Genomic DNA, 22,701 nt, shown 5'->3' with positions numbered 1-22,701 from the left:
GGAACTATTAACGATTCATACTAGGAATATACAGCCGACGTGATTTTATACATTTCAAACTTGATAAACAGAAAATAGGGTTAAATACGTAAGAGTGTATGTGATAATTGGAGAGTTTGTTAAACCAATTTGTTGAACATATTCATATTTCATGCTGTTTATTTTGTTCAAATATGATTGCACTTTCTTTGTAAATGAGCTGATTTCTGACTACATTTTGACTGTTTAAAGGGCAAATATTTAGATTAGTATTCTAATATTAATCATATAAACAATGTTGTTGTATTTTTACAACGCCATTTAAAGCATTAAAGACGTTATACGTTCAATCCATGTTTGGACCCCCTTAGGCCCTGCAGACAGCTGAAGTAAACATGGGTATGCTTTGTGTGGCTGCATCCTCACATGTTTAAAAGTGTAGTCGTAGACCTGGGTGAAGCGCTCCAGCACCTCCGGGCGCTGGGTCTGAGTGTAGGCCATAAGGAAGGCCACAAGGGCCTCACAGTGAGGCCACCACAGCTTCATGTTCCACTCCAGCTGAAAGAGAGAGAGAGGAACCAGGAGAGAGAGGGGGGAGAGGAGAGAGAGGAATGAAGAGAAAGAGAGAGAGGGGAGAGAGAGAGAGAGAGGAGAGAGAGAGGAACCAGGAGAGAGAGGGGAGAGAGAGAGGAGAGAGGGAGAGAGAGAGGAATGAGGAGAGAGAGGTGAGAGAGAGGAATGAGGAGAGAGGGGAGAGAGGAGAGAGGAACCAGGAGAGAGAGGAACCAGGAGAGAGAGGAACCAGGAGAGAGAGAGGAGAGAGTGAGAGGAGAAAGAGCGAGAGAGAGGAATGAGGAGAGAGAGGGGAGAGAGATGAGAGAGAGGAACCAGGAGCGAGAGGAGAGAGAGAGAGGAAACAGGAGAGAGAGGGGAGAGAAAGAGGAGAGAGAGAGGAACCAGGAGAGAGGGGAGAGAGAGGAACCAGGATAGAGAGGAGAGAGAGAGAGAGAGGAGAGAGGGACCAGGAGAGAGCGGAGAGAGAGAGAGGAACCAGGAGAGAGAGGGGAGAGAAAGAGGAGAGAGAGAGAGGAACCACGAGAGAGGGGAGAGAGAGGAACCAGGATAGAGAGGAGAGAGAGAGGAGAGAGAGGAGAGAGAGAGGAACCAGGAGAGAGAGAGGAGAGAGAGAGAGAGTGAGAGGAGAAAGAGAGAGAGAGAGGAATGAGGAGAGAGAGGGGAGAGAGGGGAGAGATGAACCAGGAGAGAGAGGAGAGAAAGAGAGAGAGGAACCAGGAGAGAGAGGGGAGAGAGAGAGGAGACAGAGAGAGAGAGAAAGGAGAGAGGAACCAGGAGAGAGAGGAGAGAGAGAGAGTGAGAGGAGAAAGAGAGAGAGGAATGGGGAGAGAGAGGGGAGAGAGGAGAGAGAGAGAGAGAGGAGAAGGAGAAGAGAGGAACCACAGGAGAGAGAGAGAGAGGAGAGATAAGAATGATGAGGAGAGCGAGAGAGGAACCAGGAGAGAGAGGGGAGAGAGGAATGAGAGAGAGGGGAGAGAGGAGAGAGAGAGGAACCAGGAGAGAGAGGAGAGAGAGAGAGGAACCAGGAGAGAGAGGAGAGAAAGAGAGAGAGGAACCAGGAGAGAGAGGGGAGAGAGAGAGGAGACAGAGAGAGAGAGAAAGGAGAGAGGAACCAGGAGAGAGAGGAGAGAGAGAGAGTGAGAGGAGAAAGAGAGAGAGGAATGGGGAGAGAGAGGGGAGAGAGGAGAGAGAGAGAGAGAGGAGAAGGAGAAGAGAGGAACCACAGGAGAGAGAGAGAGAGGAGAGCTAAGAATGATGAGGAGAGCGAGAGAGGAACCAGGAGAGAGAGGGGAGAGAGGAATGAGAGAGAGGGGAGAGAGGAGAGAGAGAGGAACCAGGAGAGAGAGGAGAGAGAGAGAGGAACCAGGAGAGAGAGAGGAGAAAGAGTGAGAGGAGAAAGAGAGAGAAAGGGGGGAATGAGGAGAGAGAGGGGAGAGAGGGGAGAAAGAGGAGAGAGAGAGAGAAACCAGGAGAGAGAGGAGAGAGAGAGAGAGGGAGAGAGGAACCAGGAGAGAGAGGAGAGAGAGAGAGAGAGGAACCAGGCTAGAGAGGAGAGAGAGAGAGGAACCAGGATAGAGAGGAGAGAGAGAGAGTGAGAGGAGAAAGAGAGAGGAATAAGGAGATAGAGGGGAGAGAGGAGAGATAGGAACCAGGAGAGAGATGAGAGAGAGGGAGGAACCAGGAGAGAGAGGGGCGAGAGAGAGGAGAGAGAGAGAGAGAGAGAAAGGAGAGAGGAACCAGGAGAGAGAGGAGAGAGAGAGAGAGGAATGATGAGAGAGAGGGGAGAGAGAGAGGAGAGAGAGGAGGAGAAGAGAGGAACCACGGGAGAGAGAGGAGAGATAAGAATGATGAGGAGAGAGAGAGAGGAACCAGGAGAGAGAGGGGAGAGAGGAATGAGGAGAGAGAGGGGAGAGAGGAGAGAGAGAGGAACCAGGAGAGAGAGGAGAGAGAGAGGAACCAGGAGAGAGAGGAGAGAGAGAGTGAGAGGAGAAAGAGAGAGAGGAATGAGGAGAGAGAGGGGAGAGAGGGGAGAGAGAGAGGAACCAGGAGAGAGGAGAGAGAGAGGAACCAGGAGAGAGAGGGGAGAGAAAGAGGAGAGAGAGAGAGAGAGGAACCAGGAGAGAGGGGAAAGAGAGGAACCAGGATAGAGAGGAGAAAGAGAAGAACCAGGAGAGAGAGGAGAGATAGAGAGAGGGAGAGAGGAACCAGGAGAGAGAGGAGAGAGAGTGAGAGGAGAAAGAGAGAGAGGAATGAGGAGATAGAGGGGAGAGAGAGGAGAGAGAGAGGAACCAGGAGAGAGAGGGGAGAGAGAGAGTGAGAGGAGAAAGAGAGAGAGGAATGATGAGAGGGAGGGGAGAGGAGAGAGAGAGAGAGAGGAGAGAGAGGAGAAGGAGAAGAGAGGAACCACGGGAGAGAGAGAGAGAGGAGAGATAAGAATGATGATGAGGAGAGAGAGAGGAACCAGGAGAAAGAGGGGAGAGAGGAATGAGGAGAGAGAGGGTAGAGAGGAGAGAGAGAGGAACCAGGAGAGAGAGGAGAGAGAGAGGGGAACCAGGAGAGAGAGAGGAGAAAGAGTGAGAGGAGAAAGAGAGAGAAAGGGGGGAATGAGGAGAGAGAGGGGAGAGAGAGAGGGAGGAACCAGGAGAGAGAGGGGAGAGAGAGAGAGGAACCAGGATAGAGAGAGGAGATAGAGAGGAGAGAGAGAGGAACCAGGAGAGAGAGAGGAGAGAGAGAGGAGAGAGAGGAATGCGGAGAGAGAGGAGAGAGAGTGAAAGGAGAAAGAGAGAGAGGAATGAGGAGAGAGAGGGGAGAGAGAGGAGAGAGAGGAACCAGGAGAGAGAGGAGAGAGAGAGGAGAGAGAGAGGAACCAGGAGAGAGAGGAGAGAGAGAGGAATGAGGAGAGAGAGGAGAGAGTGAGAGGAGAAAGAGAGAGAGAGAGGAATGAGGAGAGAGAGGGGAGAGAGGGGAGAGAGGAACCAGGAGAGAGAGGAGAGAGAGAGGAACCAGGAGAGAGAGGGGAGAGAAAGAGGAGAGAGAGAGAGGAACCAGGAGAGAGGGGAAAGAGAGGAACCAGGATAGAGAGGAGAGAGAGAGGAACCAGGAGAGAGAGGAGAGATAGAGAGAGAGAGGGAGAGAGGAACCAGGAGAGAGAGGAGAGAGCGAGTGAGAGGAGAAAGAGAGGAATGAGGAGATAGAGGGGAGAGAGAGGAACCAGGAGAGAGAGGGGAGAGAGAGAGGAGAGAGAGAGAGAAAGGAGAGAGGAACCAGGAGAGAGAGAGGAATGAGGAGAGAGAGGGGAGAGAGGAGAGAGAGAGAGAGAGAGAAGGAGAAGAAAGGAACCACGAGAGAGAGGAGAGAGAGAGAGGAGAGAGAGGAATGATGAGAGAGAGGGGAGAGAGGAGAGAGAGAGGAACTAGGAGAGAGAGGAGAGAGAGAGAGAGGGAGAGAGAGAGGGGAGAGAGAGTGAAAGGAGAAATAGAGAGAGGAATGAGGAGAGAGAGGTGAGAGAGGGGAGAGAGAGGAGAGAGAGAGGAACCAGGAGAGAGAAGAGAAAGAGAGAGGGAGGAACCAGGAGAGAGAGGGGAGAGAGAGAGAGGAACCAGGAGAGAGAGGAGAGAGAGGAACCAGGATAGAGAGGAGAGAGAGAGAGCGAGAGAGAGAGGAGAGAGAGGAATGAGGAGAGAGAGGAATGAGGAGAGAGAGGGGAGAGAGAAAAAAAGAGATACTTTTACACTCACATTTATGAACAGCTCATTTTAAAACACACACAACAGTCAAACATCATCAGTGTCTTCATATCCACACACTCACACTCCTCTAACGCCCCCTGCAGTGTGCTGTACTCTAGCGCCCCCTGCAGTGTGCTGTACTCTAGCGCCCCCTGCAGTGTGCTGTACACTAGCGCCCCCTGCAGTGTGCTGTACTCTAGCGCCCCCTGCAGTGTGCTGTACTCTAACGCCCCCTGCAGTGTGCTGTACTCTAGCGCCCCCTGCAGTGTGCTCTACACTAGCGCCCCCTGCAGTGTGCTGTACTCTAGCGCCCCCTGCAGTGTGCTGTAAACTAGCGCCCCCTGCAGTGTGCTGTACACTAGCGCCCCCTGCAGTGTGCGGGTGAGTCAGATTTTGGCCTGACCCAGTAGAAAGTTTGTCACAGTGTCTCCTCCTGATGACTGGAGACAGAGTCACGGCCCCCTACACCACCCAGTCTGAGCGTCAAAATTCGGCCCGCGGCCCAAAATGATTTTGACACTCCTGGTTTAGTCAGTTGCCTGGTGGGACACGTCATACCTACAGGGACGCTCAAACCTACAGGGACGAGTCATACCTACAGGGACGCTCATACCTACAGGGACACGTCATACCTACAGGGACGCTCATACCTACAGGGACGAGTCATACCTACAGGGACGCTCATACCTACAGGGACACGTCATACCTACAGGGACGCTCATACCTACAGGGACGCGTCATACCTACAGGGACGCGTCATACCTACAGGGACGCGTTCTACCTACAGGGACACGTCATACCTACAGGGACGGTCATACCTACAGGGACGGTCATACCTACCTACAGAGATGCATTATACCTACAGGGACGCTCAAACCTACAGGGACGAGTCATACCTACAGGGACGCGTCATACCTACAGGGACGCGTTCTACCTACAGGGACGGTCATACCTACAGGGACGCGTCATACCTACAGGGACACGTCATACCTACAGGGACACGTCATACCTACAGGGACGCGTCATACCTACAGGGACACGTCATACCTACAGGGACACGTCATACCTACAGGGACACGTCATACGTCATACCTACAGGGACGCGTCATACCTACAGGGACACGTCATACCTACAGGGACGCGTCATACCTACAGGGACGCGTCATACCTACAGGGATGGTCATACCTACAGGGATGGTCATACCTACCTACAGGGACGCGTCATACCTACAGGGATGCGTCATACCTACAGGGACGGTCATACCTACAGGGACGCGCCATACGTCATATCTACAGGGACGCGTCATACCTAAAGGACACGTCATACCTACAGGGACGCGTCATACCTACAGGGACGCGTCATACCTACAGGGACACGTCATACCTACAGGGACGCGTCATACCTACAGGGACACGTCATACCTACAGGGACGCGTCATACCTACAGGGACACGTCATACCTACAGGGACGCGTCATATCTACAGGGACGCGTCATACCTACAGGGACACGTCATACCTACAGGGACACGTCATACGTCATACCTACAGGGATGGTCATACCTACAGGGATGGTCATACCTACCTACAGGGACGCGTCATACCTACAGGGATGCGTCATACCTACAGGGACGGTCATACCTACAGGGACGCGCCATACGTCATATCTACAGGGACGCGTCATACCTACAGGGACACGTCATACCTACAGGGACGCGTCATACCTACAGGGACACGTCATACGTCATACCTACAGGGACACATCATACCTACAGGGACGCGTCATACCTACAGGGACGCTTCATACCTACAGGGACGGTCATACCTACAGGGACCGTCATACCTACAGGGACGCGTCATACCTACAGGGACACGTCATACCTACAGGGACACGTCATACGTCACACCTACAGGGACACGTCATACCTTCCCTGTTTCAGCTCCTCCTCCAGGTAGCACCCACTAAGCCATCCGAGTTTGTGTGCGGAGTCCAAGATTTGGGTGGTATTTCATAACTATTATGTTATGGGTGTTGCGCAACACTTATTGTTATTAAATATACCCTCATGGTGGACTACGAAACAGGAAGAAAAGCATGATATGGGACCTTTAATTAAAATTTGTATTTCTTCTTATGATCTTTATTTTTTGTTTTTAACTGAAACATGGCTTGACAAAAACACAGGAAATGTAGTTCTAATAGAATCTGCTCCACACAACATTAAGTTTGAATCTGAAGGGGGCAGAGTCTGTGCAATCTTTAGAGATGAAATAATTACCCATAGGTTATCTTTTGGGGTGTTTTCATCATTTGAGTATGTATCCTTTAAAATGGATCTGAAACAGTCCCCACCCATTCTCTTCATTGTTTTATACAAGCCTCTCCAGCACTGCAAACGTTTTATTGATGATTTCACTGAGATGTTTCAGTCACACAGACTTTGATGGTTTGGTCATTACAGGTGGTTTCAATGTGCATGTGGAGAATTTTTGTGACAGAAACGCTAAAGAGCTTGATGCTGTCCTTGAAACCTTCAGTCTTACTCAGCATGTGAGAGGCCCCACCTACAGCAGAGTGGCCCCACCCACAGCAGAGTGGCCCCACCCACAGCAGAGTGGCCCCACCTACAGCAGAGTGGCCCCACCCACAGCAGAGGGCACACTCTAGATCTCATAACTACAAAGGGGGTAAATGCTTCAAATGTCAATGTGGTCGATGCTGCTCTGTCTGATCATTTCTGTGTCTATGACATGTCTGTTTTTCCCAAACCACCGGCTGGTCCTGCAGTTGTTCAGAGGCTGTTTCTGCAGCTGTTCAGAGGCTGGTCCTGCAGTTGTTCAGAGGAGACACATAAATGATGGCACAGGTGCAGTTTATGGAAATGATAAACTTTGAAAATGTCTCATGTTCTAATGTAAATGATTTGTTGAACTCTGTTACATCTAGTGTTTTGAATGTTCTGGACACCATTGCCCCTATGAAGGCTAAAATGGTTAAAAATAAGCAGAAGGCGCCATGGAGACATGATGATTGGGTCAGGGCACAAAAAAGGGAGTGCCGCAGCGCCAAACGGAAATGGCGCAAGTCAAAGCTCCAGGTTCAAAAAGAGATTCACAAAGAGAAGCTGAACATGTACAACTTCATTTTATGTAGAACTAGGGAAAGATATTTTTCTGAAATTATTGGAAGCTGCAGTAACAACTCGCGTGTCCTGTTTCCCACAGTAACAGATGAGCAAACCCTCCAGCTCAGCTGCCGTTAGAACTCATTTCCACATCCAAGTGTAATGAGTTTGTATTATTCTTTAATGACAAAGTTCAGGGCATTAAAAATTATATAAATCCCAGAATGCAAAAAATTACCCTAAAACCATCTAGACTCCCAGAACTGACTCACTTTGCACCTGTAACTGACAAAACTGTCCATGAGATCATCACCAGTCTGAGTTCATCTACATGCTGCCTTGATGTGTTACCCACCAGATTTCTAAAGTCTGTGCTGAACAGTTTGTTAGCACCTTTGAAAACTGCGGTCATAAATCCTCTCCTAAAGAAGAGCAGGGGGAGGGGGGAGGGGTCAGGGGGAGTGGTCATAAAGCCTCTCCTAAAGAAGAGCAGTCTTGATGCTGCAGTACTCATGACCGGCCCATCTCTAATCTGCCATTTTGGGGCAAAGTCCTTGAAAAGTTTGTTCAGATTTCCTCTTAATAAACAACTCATTTGATGTTTTCAGTCAGGTTTTAGACCTCATCACAGCACTGAGACTGCTGTTGTCAAGGTGACAAATGACATCCGCCTGAACACTGACACGGGCAAAGCATCAGTCTTAATTCTGTTAGAGCTGAGTGCTGCTTTTGATCATGGGATCCTCTTACAGAGACTAGAGGACTGGGTGGGCATCACTGGCACTGCCCACTGTGTGGTCTTATCTGGAAGACAGGAAGTACTTTGTGTCTCAGACCACATGCCCCTGACCTGTGGGGTGCCCCAAGGCTCAGTCCAGGGACCCCTTCTGTTCAACCTCTACATGCTGCCGTTCATTTGATACGCAGAGAAAATGTGTTCTATCACAGTGATGCAGACGAGTCAGATCTATGTTTCACTGTCAGCAGGTGAATATGGACCAGTGTTAGCGGTCACCTCCAGAGTCTCGCTCTAAAACCTACAAATTAAGTTAGAAATTTGGGGGTAATAATGGACTCAGACTTGAACTTTAACAACCACATCAAATCAATAACATCAGCAGCTTTTTACCATCTAAAAAACATTGCCAAAATCAAAAATATAGTGTCTAAACCAGATTTAGAGAGACTTATCCATGCGTTTGTCTCCAGTAGATTAGACTACTGTAACGGCCTGCTCACTGGCCTCTCCAAACGAGCTGTAAAACAGCTGCAGTACATCCAGAACGCTGCTGCTCGGGTCCTGACTAGAACCAGGAAGTACCATCATATTAGTCCTGTTCTCAGGTCTCTGCACTGCCCCCTGTGGCTCAGAGAATATACTTTAAAGCAGCTCTGCTTGTGTACAAGTCTCTCCATGGCCTAGCACCAAAGTACATCTTGGACATGTTAGTGCCATATGAACCATCTTGGACTCTGAGGACCTCAGGGACCGCCCTCCTGCTGGTGCCCAGAGTCAGGACTAAACATGGACCGTCCTCCTGCTGGTGCCAGAGTCAGGACTAAACATGGACCAACCTCCTGCTGGTGCCAGAGTCAGGACTAAACATGGACTGGCCTCCTGCTGGTGCCAGAGTCAAGACTAAACATGGACCGGTCTCCTGCTGGTGCCCAGAGTCAGGACTAAACATGGGGAATCTGCGTTGCAGTTTTATGCAGCTTCCTGTTGTGTGAAGCACTTTGAATTTCCTTGTGTATGAATTGTGCTCTACAAATAAACTTGCCTTGCCAGATTAAGCAGAATTATCGTATGAACGCACATATTTCATAGTTTGGCAGATAAGATCATCTTAGAGTCGTGCTGTCCGGTGGTGGAGTGGTTAAGGCATCAGCACACGCATGTCAGGCTCCAAGTGCAGCCGGCTGCAGTGTCGGGAGTTTGAATCTCAACTCCGACAATGTACTGAATGTTCTCCCTTCTATCTCATCCCCCATTTCACGCTCACCTTTCCTGTCTAATAAAGCCTTCGGGCCAAAACATTCTCAAAAAGATCATCTTAGAATCAATATTTGCTCCAACACACAACTAGATAGATCTAGAACCATTGTATCTAGTGTCGCCATCGGTTATCGACCTATTTGTATATCCTGTTACCATCTACCTGCGCGCATTTTCCATATCTCAAATATTCTCTTATATCATCACTTTTATTTACGCGGTCAATACCAGCAAGCCATACATCATTTTAAAGCTTATTTTCTCAACAAAATGAATATGTCATTGATTTACATTGAATAATATGCCCCAAAAAGCAATTACCCATAGTTAGTGAGAAAGTCTCAACTTTTACAAACGCATGTCCTGTTTGCTGTTTATGACGGACGAAACGGCTTTAATTCTGTACATCCTTGTACTCAGTCTGTCCGTAAGGAATCATTGAACAACAATATCCACTTGTATTTTTACTGAAGTCATCCAATTTTGAGATATTAAGTAAACAAAGTTTTCTCCTTTGACGATATTCAGGATGAAGGCTCGTCCGGCGCATTTCTCCGTCCATAACAAATGACCTGTTTGACTTATAATAAGATGGTGTTTTGCATCGATCTCTTCCTCATACTGTTACCTACAGAATGATACCATCCACCATTTTTCTGTCCCCGGGTTTGTTCTCTACAGCCTCCGGAGGAAAAAAATGCGCAGCTTTCCGACGCGCAAAGCTAACGTGTTTTTAGCCACATAACTAACGTCAGCAGGGACTTAGCAGACTTTGATTGACATATTATTCTAGCCAATAAGAATAGCTTTAGAATGGGGGGCGGGACTTAGGGGTCCCACACACATAATTATCTGTATCCTCGTAAAGGCTGTAAAGAGCCTAGATTTTTCGGCAGGAGCCGACTAGATTTTACGCATAACGTTTTCTTATTTTATTAGCCTTTTGGACGCGTATTTTGTTAGATATATGTATTATTATACCAATAGAAAATATATATATATAATATAATTATTTCATTTTTTTTCACCTCTGTATGTGAAATTCATGGGTAAACTCATATTTACACATTTTCACATACATTGTTTTTTTCAGTTATAATAGGTATTAGTGGTCTACAAAACATCAAAATGTATGTTTTATGATCATAGAGGAGCTAAAATTGTAATAAAACAGTTTGGCACAGTTGGCACATATTTGGATCACTTGTTCCGAATATACTTTTTGATACAAAATGCCTGTTCCTACAGATCTGAAACTTTACACAGTTGTTGTCAATAAGATAAACATCATGTACAGTGAACAGCATATGCACACAATGAAGTATGTCATGCTCAGGACCATTACAAATTGACAATATTCAGGCGAGACTAAAAGAAGGATGTTTCGTTCATGTTTGGGCTTCTGTAGTGTGAGTTCTGAAGCCCTGACAGTGTCATGTGCACATCTGCAGAAACTAGAAGGCCTAAACTTTCTAATGATGCATCACACTTGCATGTGGAACATAAGATCCTCTTTTAATAAGCAATGCCATTTGGGTCTGACCAGTGTGCACAGGGTGAAATAGGTGGATGGTAACAGGATATTCCATATTCATATTAAATGTTTAATTATTTGGTCAATGAATCCTCATAAACCACATTTGGTAAAGTGTTTTCTTTCCAGAAAAGGGGTTAATGTCACGGTTACGTTTGCATAACCTTCAGATTAACGAGGTATTCTTTTTTTTATTTTTATAAATGAATTAATTTAGATATTTGATTGTAAAATTGTTAAATGCCTAATCAAGGCTGGTGCCCCACATAACTCTTGAAATATGATAATCACAGTTGGGGGTAACGCATTAGCTAGTAACGTAGTAACGCATTAGAGTACTCAAATTACTTTTTTAGATTAACGAGGAACACATTAGTTTCGGGTTCATGGTCATCTCTTTGCCAGTCTCATCTCCTCACCTCAGAGCTCGGCATGTTGTCCTCACGCCAAAGAGAAATAACCTTTCTGCATTTGAAAAACTCCTGCTCCTTCATTATAACCACTATTTTGTAGCTGGGAAGTAAATGTAGGTTAACACGATGTGGTGAGTTTGTTTTAAATAAACGAGGGTGCTAAAACAAGCTAAAACAAGCGGGTTCTGATGTTGTGCGTCGCTGCTCTTGCCAATCCATTCATTTTGTTTTAGCAATGTTTTTCAATTGCTTATTGTGTGACATTTTATTGTGGTAATCTGTCAACACAAAAGAGAAATCAAGGTCAGTCAAATGCATTTACTTTGCTTATTTATCTGATATTTTAATGATTATGTTACTGTGCAAAGGGATTGTCGACAAACGGTATAGGTTATACAATCATGTTAATTATAGGTAACGCAAGAGTACAATAACGCGTTACTTTTATAAAACAGTAAAGTAAAGTAACACGGTAACTTAACAAGTTACTTTTAAAACACTCATGCAGTGTCATGTTGGAAATCTTGATCCAATGAATTACAATATAGCCACTACAAATATTACTGTAGTAGGAGTCTCTAATAAGTACTCAGAGAAGAACAATTTCTTTCAAAAGTAAAATAGTGTACTGTAATTACTACTACTACTGCTATCAGTAATGAGTAATCTGATTGATTCATTTTTCTTCTGTGACAACGCCATTCTAGTTACTGTCAAAGTAACTCGAGTCGTTATTTGAGCAGTGATGACTGATCAGACATCGTTCTTTTTTCTCATTCAGAGAAGCTGCGATCTTGTTTATGGAAGTGAACAGAAGCAAGACAAAGAATTAAGAAAGAGTGAATGGCTAAAGAAAGAAATTGACAGTAAAAGTAGCCAATGAGAAGCAGAGTTAATCTAGTATAGAGACTTTTCTGACATTTCATTGGTTTAGCCGACACGCTTTTGTTGGTTTGAAAGATATTTATCATTATTATGCAACTCTTTGTGATGGAAGTACGGTAAAAGCAGACAACAGCAGGAGTGTCACATGAGACATGAGTGTGGACACATCCACTGGTGAGTTTAATTTAATTTAATAACATTTAATGAGTGCAGAAAAAATAAGGTTGACTATAACTATATTTTTACTTCAACAAGCAGCAGTGGGTGTCTTTTTGGAGTTTTTGAAGTCATTGATTTGTTATTTATCTAGTAATTAGTTACTTTTATCACTCAATAACACATTTATAAACACAATTACTTTACGGACAAATTATGAATAGTCATAACTAATTACGTTCTTGAAGGGACTTGCCCAACGCCGTTGATGATGATGTTTTAATATACTGTAGTAAATTTATTTGTGAACGAGCAACACAACATGTTTGTGCTGCTCATGTGTTCATCTGGAAGAATAAATCATACAAAACAATCTAATGTTGAAAGAAAAAAGTTGTACGCTTTTGAAAGAAGATGTTGTGTTTGTGTCAGGGGACAGTACTAGTCTGATAAAGATCCCCTCCTCATCCATGCACCTGTGTGGGGCAGTGACCGTCCACGTCCAGGAAATAGAAGAGCCCTCCATGCTCCTGGTCCCAGCCGCTCTGGAAGGGCCCCTCCATAAAGCAACTGATGGCAGTGTTCTGGAGGTCCTGGAGCCCCCACAGTGAGCTGTACTGCAACAGGAACCAGCCTGCCTCCAGGGTGTGTCCTGAGAACAACACAAGGTAAGTTTCTTTGTAGAGCACAATTCGTTCACAAGGGAATTCAAAGTGCTTCACACATCAGGAAATAAATGTATTAAAATCACAAAGACATGACAGAAATCACCAAAAAATCATTTCTATTCATTCAATTTAACATTTTTCTGACATGAACCAGACACTCTTTCCCATATTTATTTGACATTGCCATAGTGACAGGAGTCTGTGGGATGGACACATCACAGACGCTATCTGCCTCTGCACACGTCTGTGCTGAGCGTATGTATCTTTTACCACGACTCTCTGGTCAGCGCCTCCATCTTATGTGTTGTGCTTTGTATCTTTAACCACAGACCCAGTCTCGTCTGCCCCGCCCTAGATTTAGCTTTAGCTAAACTAAAAGCTTTTAGTATTAAAACTGGCTCTTGACCAGTGGGCAGGTGCGCCAGGCTCTTCTGGACTTTACAGGGGCCTTAGTGCCGACTGACCATCTGACCAGCGTGTGTTCTGAGCCTCTGCCCAGGTTCCTGCTCTGAGGCTCTTGGACATGGCACAATGGGCTATTGTGTCCAGCAGAATTATTTACATGTTCAATTGTAATTGTGTCTAAACAGTAGTTCTAAAATTTTACAGAATTTCTCTAAAAGTGCTATTTTTAGGCAATATATCAAATAGTTTAAGTAAAATCACAAAGACATGACAGAAATCATAAAACAGTTTAAGCCTCAAAAGAGAAGAGTGCAAAGAAAATAATTTCAGTCTTGTGTACTGAGCTCACCTGGTTTTGTAGCTCACCTGGTTCTTTAGTATTCACCTGGTTTCATAGCTCACTTGGTTCTGTAGGAGCTCACCTTGTTCTGTAGCTCACCTGGTTCTTTAGGAGCTCACCTGGTTCTGTAGCTCACCTGGTTCTGTATCTCATCTGGTTCTGTTGCTCACCTGGTTTTGTAGCTCACCTGGTTCTGTAGGAGCTCACCTGGTTCTGTAGCTCACCTGGTTCTGCAGCTCACCTGGTTCTGCAGCTCAACTGGTTCTGTAGCTCACCTGGGTTCTGTAGCTCACCTGGGTTCTGTAGCTCACCTGGTTCTGTAGCTCACCTGGTTCTGTAGCTCACCTGGGTTCTGCAGTCGGCCCACACAGCCCTGCAGCTCGGTTCCGTCCACAGACACGTTCTCCAGCACGGCCGCGCCTCCTCTCTAGAAGATATAAGAATAATAATCTTTACACATAATGAACCATATACAGAGCAAAACGGTAATAATAAATCTGTATGCTACGTTTTTTAAGATTTTTACAATTAAAATAAACACGACAAACAGAACCAGACCAAACACAGAACATGTGATCCTGTGGTTCTCCAGTGAGATGTACTTATACGTTACACTCTTCATCCTCCAGAACAAAGTGACCCTCTCTTTCCCATTGACCCTTCATGTGTCATGTGACTGTCCAGACTCTTCATACATTCAAATCATTTAGATATGAATTCCCGTGAACGTTCTGACTTATACGCTTTAATACATGTTTCAGTCAAAAGGCTCTGAGGTCATCATTCTGTTTAACTTCCTGGTTATAACAACTCCTTATCATAGGAGTTAAATACCTTAAATACAAGTCCAGTTTGTCCAAGCAATGGATTCTTTCAATGCTCCTCAAATGATTCTGTTTGGTGTGAAATTTAGATTGTACAAATTTAAGATTTGAACATATTTGTTTGTATGTTTTGATCAGCTCGTGTTGTAAGCACAAAAGGAGTAAGTATGTTTTTAAGCACACACATTTAGCAGAGTAAAAATCTGTCCATTAATAGTTCCTTTAACCAGAACATATCTCCCTTCTTTGTCTTTACATTCAAAACTCTTTTCAAAAGGTATTTGATTTAAAATCAATATTGCGACTCCCCTTCTATGTTTGCCTTTGTGTGATGAATAGTGAGTTGTTGTTGTTGTTTTTGGTTAGTTTTTGGTAGCGAAGGCGAGCGGGAGGAACATGCACGGGCGCCGCCTATTTGTTGTGATGACGCTGCTGGGCGTGTTTCAATCCCAGAATGCATTGCATAAGACACCGTGATAGAGCGTGACATGTACTATGGAGATTTCAGTGGCGCTGACAGAGTCAAACCAAGTTTTTTTTTTTTACAATTTTTTAATGTTTGATTGGGGGTTCTCTCCGGGTTCTCCGGCTCCTCCCACCATCCAAACACATGCATGTGTTAGGCAAAATTGGAACTCTGAATTGGCCCTAGTGAATGAATGTGAGAGTGAATGGTTGTCTGTGTGCAGGGCCGGCCCAAGCCTTCAGGGGGCCCTAAGCGAAAAAAAATTTGGGGGCCCCTAACCACGTCATCAGAATCAGTTTTATTGCCATTGTCAGTGAACAATTCACATATGGGAACTTTCTTTAACGCAAACAAAGCGCACCAAAACACCAGGGCATCTGTTTGCCATCTAGGTTAGTTTATTCTAAGCACCTCAACAGCTCAAATATTAAACTTAAACTTAAATCCCACAATGCAACTTGGTATTCCGCTGACATCACCTCTACTCCCTGTACAAATAACACACCTCCCAGATATGTTTTTGGGCGTATTTGTGGGCGTTAAAGGTCTACAGCCACATTAGCAGTTTAAATTAATGAACAGGGGGGTCTGGGGGCTCTCCCCCAGTGTATTCATGTATTCTGGTGCATTTTAATGTGGTCCAGCCGGCTAAAGTAAGAGTAAAATGTTGAGGTTGTAATGGTATAAAATGATGATGTGATGTAACTGTGCCAGGAGAAAATGATTAAAGCCAGTTATTAATACATTAGTGTACTTAATTACTCAATACAATAATGGCTATAAAAATAATTATGGTCAAATTGATTAATTTTAACTGTAAAAGTAATAGTTATCCTTACTACTTTATCTTTAACTGCTCCCAACTGTTCCTTGACAAAACAAGTTATATTAAATTAAACAAATGTCATAAGCATTGCTTGATAACGCTGATAAAACTACACAGTACAAAAATGTTATTCCCAGAGAATGAAGTGAAGATCCAAACCTAGCTGTAGTGAAGAGACTGCGTTTCTGCAACTTTGCCACTTTTATATAAAAATATATAGTATTATTATATAACAGACGTAATTATAATAATGTCTGGTTATTTTTCACTATCAATTTATTAGAAATTATAACAAATAGTCTAATGATGCTTTTTAAATCAATTGAAATGTTTTATTGCTCTATTAAAAGTTGATTTGTTCTGATCAGAACATCACACACTGGACTCCTGCGTGAAACAATGCTGCGATGTGATTGGCTGATGGACCTTACACGCATAAACCTTTACGTTCCTCTCATTGCACTTATTTCTTAAGAAGTCAAAGTAAAACAGACATCATGAGTCACGATTGATATCGATATCGATACGATTGATGGTACGGGCAGCGTGTGAGAGAGGGACGCAAACTCAAACCTGCTCATCTCTGACTGAGGCTGCACAGGGGCTCGGGACAGGGGCTCGGGACAGGGGTCCGGGACAAGGGTCCGGGACAGGGCCGCACACTGTTCACTCCAAAGTTTCATGTCAGAGGTTCTGGACGAGACGGCGCTCGTCCAGAGTCCCCCTCTTACTGACCTGGGGCATGGACGCCACCTCACCACCCTCACCTGCAGCTCACACTACCGGGCGTAAATGTTAATATCCTTCATTCAGACATATTATGCGCGGTGCAGAGCTCTCGTCTCGCCTCCAGCCTGAGCAAACTAACATGACAGACTCATGTACTTTGAAACAGCAGCATCAACCGTCTCTTTGTAAAATAAGTTCAATACGTCGAGAGTGTTGTTGAGTTTGCAGTTTCTTTACATCATCAAGTCGTTTCTTCTTTCGTTTTTCGGCACAGGGGGATATATTCTTCTGGACATATTCTTCTGGACATGAGGACCACGCAGGGACCACGTTGTATTGTGTATATGTTTTGCTCTCGATCTCCTCGCGCACATTGAAGTTGACCAATCAGCGCAGGTTTGGTGTCTTGGTTGCCAGATTGTCATTACAAATAAATGCGATTTGTGCGTTATGTTACCGTTGGGTGCGCTGCCGCGCTAGCAGCGCTACTACACTAGTGGCGCGCACTGCGCTTGCACTTCACATAAGACGGGTTGCCAGATTGGGGGCCCTCTTAACGCCTCGGGGCCCTAAGCAGCTTAGTTCGCTTATAGGCTGGGCCATCCCTGTCTGTGTGTCTATGTCTGTGTGTTGACCCTGCGACGAGTTGGCCCCTGTCCAGGGTGTACCCTGCCTAAGGCCCAAAGTCACTGGGATAGGCTCCAGTCACCCACGACCCCGAAAGGGAACAAGCGGTAGAAAATTAACGAATGATTGAATTATTGGGTTCAGTATGGCATTGATTGCAACTGGATGATCAATCCAATGGCATTAATGGAAAAATCAATACGACCAGTATTGATTTTTTCCATTGATAAAATCTGAATGCTTTTAGACACTGGTCGAACACAACAAATAAACATAAGAACATGTGGGTGTAGTCCGTCTGTGAGAGTCGGATCTCTCCTTCACTGGAACTCCTCCAGGTTTCTACGCTTTTTTCCCAAAGAGGTTTTTTTTTGTAGTTTTTCCTGGCCGAGAAGGAGAGTCTAAGGACAGAGGACCCTGGGACATCGTCCCTCGCCACCACAGACATTGTCTGACTTCATCGCCACCACAGACATTGTCTGACTTCATCGCCACCACAGACATTGTTGATTCATTTCTCCCTGTGGCCCTCAGAGGCAACTGTTGTTGTGATTTTGGGCCTTACAAAAATAAATTGATTTGATTTGATTTGATTAGTCCCTCATTCGTCCAGGAGAGTTCCATTGTAGAAAAAGGTTCAGTTGTTTCATCTGGACTCAATTTTAGAAAAAACAAGACGTTTCGACTCTCATCCAAGAGTCATTGTCAATTGGCGAATTTAGGCCGGGAACTCAGATATTTTTTGGCGATTTGAGAATTCAAGCGGAAGTGTGCATGTGCACTCACTCCGTGCAGAAGCACACAACAGCCTCGCCGCTTCACGTGCGTTTATTCATTAGTGTGATGGATCGCATCGTCTCTCGTCTCTAGATTTCCGTGTCTTCTGAGCTCGAACTGTCTTTCACTGTCTTCATTTTGTCCTGTACACTGAGGGAACTATATTATAATAGATCCATGCACTTAGACACACACAGGCATATCAACCACGCATGCACAGCCAGGGAAACATGCTGCTCTCCTGGGGACGAGCCGCACAAGGCTGCAGGTGTGCAATAGGTGCATCCTATGATTGACATGTGAATGAACTACCCGGCTGTCCACGCCACAAGGAAATGAGACTCAGATTTGGCGCCAAAAAATCCTCCATAATTCCTTTAAAGTGTTGCCTGGTTTAAAATAAACAGGGACTTCATGTTGTCTAAAAAATCTCTGCAATTTTTCAGACAGTCCCGAGACATAAAGGATAGAAACACCTTCCTTCTCTGTTCTGTTTCCCTTTTGTCCCTTTTGTCCTGCTTTTTGGTTCTCTTCACTCTGTTGAGGGCCCCAGCGGGGTATCCACAGGCTGAGAGAGCATTCCGGACATGTTTTTCCTCTTTCCTCTTGCTCTCTGAGCTGGTGGGCACCTCAATCAAATAGTAATGGATCACCATGGTGACCTCAACCCAAACTCACATGCTCCACGCTGGTGGCTCCATCTTGTCACTGCTCAGTTCTCTGTGTTTTGCATCTTCCTGAGGAGTACCTCTGCTTCTCCTGGTGTTCTGAGCATGAGCTCTTTACCTTCGAATGTCACCTGAAGAGTCGCCGGGAAATGAGAATGAGGAGGTGAGGATGGACTCAATGATGGACGTGTAGAACTGCACCATCATCTGCGCTGGAAGCTTGTCTTTCCTCAGCTGCTGCAGGAAGTACATCCTCTGCTGGGCCTTCTTGATGAGGAGCTGATGGTGGGCTCCCACTTGTGGTCCTGGTGATGGTGGTGCATTGGAAGTGGAGGGAGTCCACAGTGGAGATGGGGGAGTCTTGTCATGGTGAAGGGGAACTGTGACTTTCCATAAGTCCACGATCATCTCCACTGTCTTCTGGGCGTTGAACTCCAGGTTGTTACCGCTGCACCAGGACACCAGCCGCTCCACCTCCTGTAGACAGACTCTTCCCCTTCCCAGATGAGCCCGATGAGGGTGGAGTCGTCCACAAACTTGATCAGTTTTACAGAGTCGTGGCTGGAGGTGCAGCAGTTTGTGTACAGGGAGAAGAGCAGGGGAGAAAGTACACAGCCCTGTGGAACTCCTGTGCTGATACACAGCTAGGTACACACTGCGGCGTCAAATTCGCGCCCGATGCAGAAGTTGGACGCCTGTACATTTGAAGACAGACGCCTCCGACGCGAGTCCGTAAAATACACTCAGCAGCAGACGTGCGTTTTTTCTTCTGTATCTGCCTCTGTATATACCTGTGTTGCACCAATGAAATTTCCCCATGTGGGACAATAAAGGATTATCTTATCTTATCTTATCTTATCTTAAGTCGTCCTGCACATGCTCAGTGGAGGAGTTGTGCTGTGTTGCTTTTCTCATGGTGTAAATGGAGTTTAATGTTGGACCATGGCTTTGGTTTATTAACTTTACACAGTCCAAAAGCGGAGGCGATGGGCTACAGGGCCCGTCTGGGACCCGCATATACTTCAGAGCTGAGCAGAGTTTAGTCAATATCATTATCATCAAATCAAATCAAATCAATTTATTTTTGTAAGGCCCAAAATCACAACAACAGTTGCCCCTTAAGACGCAGCTCCAAGAGCTGCGTCTTAAGGATTTTTTTTTATCTTGCGGGTTTTGTTTTGGGTCTTCTTCCGGGTCGTGCGTAGCACGTTACTGGAGCGTCATCTCTGGCTGCTGTGCCGCGTCCAACGCAGAAAGTTGGACAAAGCTGAACATGTCGGCGTCGGACACTTTGGACGCTTCGGACGCACGTCCAAAGCGTCCATGGCGTCCGACAGCCCAGAAATCGCTCCGCAAAAACGCAGAAATCGTGCCGCGGAAAACGTAGGCATTCGACGCGCGTTTACATAGACTTTGAATGTAAACTGGAAGCTTTGGACGCCGCGGTGTGTAACCCCCTTTAGACATTCTTCCCCAGCCGCACGCACTGCCTTCCGATCTGTCAGGAAGTCACTGCTCCCCCTGCAGGTGGAGTCAGGCACGTTGAGCTGGAAGAGCTTGTCCTGGAGCAGAGCAGGAGGACTTGAGGTGGGGTAGGAACTGGTGCTCAAATGACTTCATGACTACAGACGTCAGGGCCACAGGTCTGTAGTCATTATGTCCAGTGATCCAGGGCTTCTTGAGGACAGGGACAATGATGGGCGACTTGAAGCTGGCAGGGACATGGCTTGACTCCAGTTCTTATGTTTGTGAATTCTGTTTATTGACTATAAACCCTATCTGATTCTGTGTTTCGGCAGAGTTTAATAACAAGAACTAAAAAGAAGATGGATTTGTTTGAAGCTCTCATGTGGCAAAAAAAACATTTGTTTTGTAAGAGTATCTACAGTCAACTGAGCTAAAGATTTAGAACCATGGATAGGGTATGGCTAGCCAGAGCATGTCACATACACCCCCAGTGGCCACTCCATTGGTACTGCATGGTATAACAGTGACCCGAGTGTAATAACAGTATAAAAACTGTGTTGTCTGAGTAATAACAGTGTGACCCAAGTGTAACAACAAAGTGACCCAAGTGTAATAACAGTGTGACCAAAGGGTAATGACAGTGTAAAAACAGTGTGGTTTGAGTAATAACAGTGTGACCCAAGTGTAACAACAGTGTGATCCAAGTGTAACAACAGTGTGGTCTAAGTGTAACAACAGTGTGGTCTAAGTGTAATAACAGTGTGACCCAAGGGTAATGACAGTGTAAAAACAGTGTGGTTTGAGTAATAACAGTGTGACCCAAGTGTAACAACAGTGTGATCCAAGTGTAACAACAGTGTGGTCTAAGTGTAACAACAGTGTGGTCTAAGTGTAATAACAGTGTGACCCAAGTGTAATGACAGTGTGACCCAAGTGTAATGACAGTATAAAAACAGTGTGACCCAAGTGTAATAAATGTGTAACCCAAGTGTAATAAATGTGTGACCCAAGTGTAATAACAGTGTGATGTACGTTATAGTATCATATCAAATCAAATCAATTTATTTTTGTAAGGCCCAAAATCACAACAACAGTTGCCTCTGAGGGCCACAGGGAGAAATGAATCAACAATGTCTGTGGTGGCGATGAAGTCAGACAATGTCTGTGGTGGCGAGGGACGATGTCCCAGGGTCCTCTGTCCTTAGACTCTCCTTCTCGGCCAGGAAAAACTACAAAAAAAACCCTCTTTGGGAGTAGTTTACTAGAGTAGTTTACTCTAGTATGGCTTTGTGTAGTGGTAACTAAGATCAGCCTACCCTCAACACGGAGAAGACCAAGGAGATGGTGGTGGACTTCCACAGAGGCCACGCCCCCCTCACCAGTGAACATCCAGGGACCGGACATTGAGAGAGTGACTCATACAAGTACCTGGTGTTCATCTGAACCACAAACTGGACTGGACTCATAACACAGACTGTACAGGAAGAGCCAGAGTGGGCTCTACCTCCTGAGGAGACTCAGGTCTTTTGGAGTGACAGGGCCACTCCTGAAGGTCTTCTCTGACTCTGTGGTGGCATCAGCTCCTGTAGGTGTGGTCTGCTGGAGCAGCAGCATCACAGAGAGGGAGAGGAAGAAGCTGGACAAAGCTCCGTCCTGGGCTGTGCTCTGGACTCGGTGCAGGAGGTGGGGGACAGAAGGATCCTGGCTAAACTCACATCTATGCTGGACCATGAGTGTCGCCCCCTGCAGGACACTCTGTCCGCTCTAGAGAGCAGCTTCAGTGACTGATCCACCCTCGCTGTGTGAAGGAGACGTTTCGCAGGTCTTTCCTTCCTGCTGCTGTCAGACTCTACAACAAACACTGTTATACCCATGTGCAATACTGACTTAATCATGTGCAATCATCCTGGTGCAATATTCTCCGTCCACATAACTGCTGTAAATAAGAGTGTTGCTTTTGTCCATCCATCCATCCATCCATCCATTTTCTACCGCTTGTTTCCTTTCGGGGTCACGGGTGACTGGAGCCTATCCCAGTGACTTCGGGCCTTAGGCGGGGTACACCCTGGACAGTGGCCAACTTGTCGCAGGGCTTTTGTTACTATTATTATTATTATGTTTAACTTTTTATTAAGAATATAAGAACTTTTTTATACAAGCTTTTCTATTAAGAGTGTTTTTTTTAAGCCTTTCTATAAGTTATCTGCTCTTTTACTTGTGTTTGCAACACTGACATTTCCCCATTGTGTGGACAAATAAAGACTTATCTTATCTAATGACAAATACAAAATTGGAGTGTCTCTTAACTAGAGTTGCATTGTTAACAGTGCTAGTTCTCTCTTGGCATATGATACATATGGTTGTATCATTCAGCTGATTTTGTGCTGAAGAGATGGAGACGAGAAGAGCGTTTCCCTTTAATCTGCCACACATGCCAATGCATTGAAGTACTCACAATTGTCAGTGAAGTTTTACTTCTGGGAGAAAGTGTAGAGTTGACAACCGTGGTTAAAC

At 45.6% G+C, this 22,701-nt stretch overlaps 1 protein-coding gene across 2 annotated transcripts in view; it reads right to left on the bottom strand.

The window, feature by feature from the left end:
* The window catches only part of renbp (renin binding protein), a 57,243-nt gene that overhangs the window by 6,169 nt on the left and 28,373 nt on the right, over nucleotides 1-22,701 (bottom strand). For both annotated transcript variants that reach the window (XM_072449359.1, XM_072449357.1), the window contains 3 exons: nucleotides 14,149-14,230; nucleotides 12,867-13,042; nucleotides 406-537 (listed from right to left, as the gene is read on the bottom strand). In XM_072449359.1, the coding sequence (XP_072305460.1) occupies nucleotides 406-537; nucleotides 12,867-13,042; nucleotides 14,149-14,230 (390 nt within the window). The remainder of the gene's footprint in view (nucleotides 1-405; nucleotides 538-12,866; nucleotides 13,043-14,148; nucleotides 14,231-22,701) is intronic.

Source organism: Eucyclogobius newberryi, unplaced genomic scaffold (assembly GCF_026437365.1).
Source record: "Eucyclogobius newberryi isolate DKJ021-1_F unplaced genomic scaffold, fEucNew1.0.hap1 SCAF_17, whole genome shotgun sequence".
NCBI lineage: Eukaryota > Metazoa > Chordata > Actinopteri > Gobiiformes > Gobiidae > Eucyclogobius > Eucyclogobius newberryi.
This window is presented reverse-complemented; position numbering and strand designations above follow the sequence as displayed.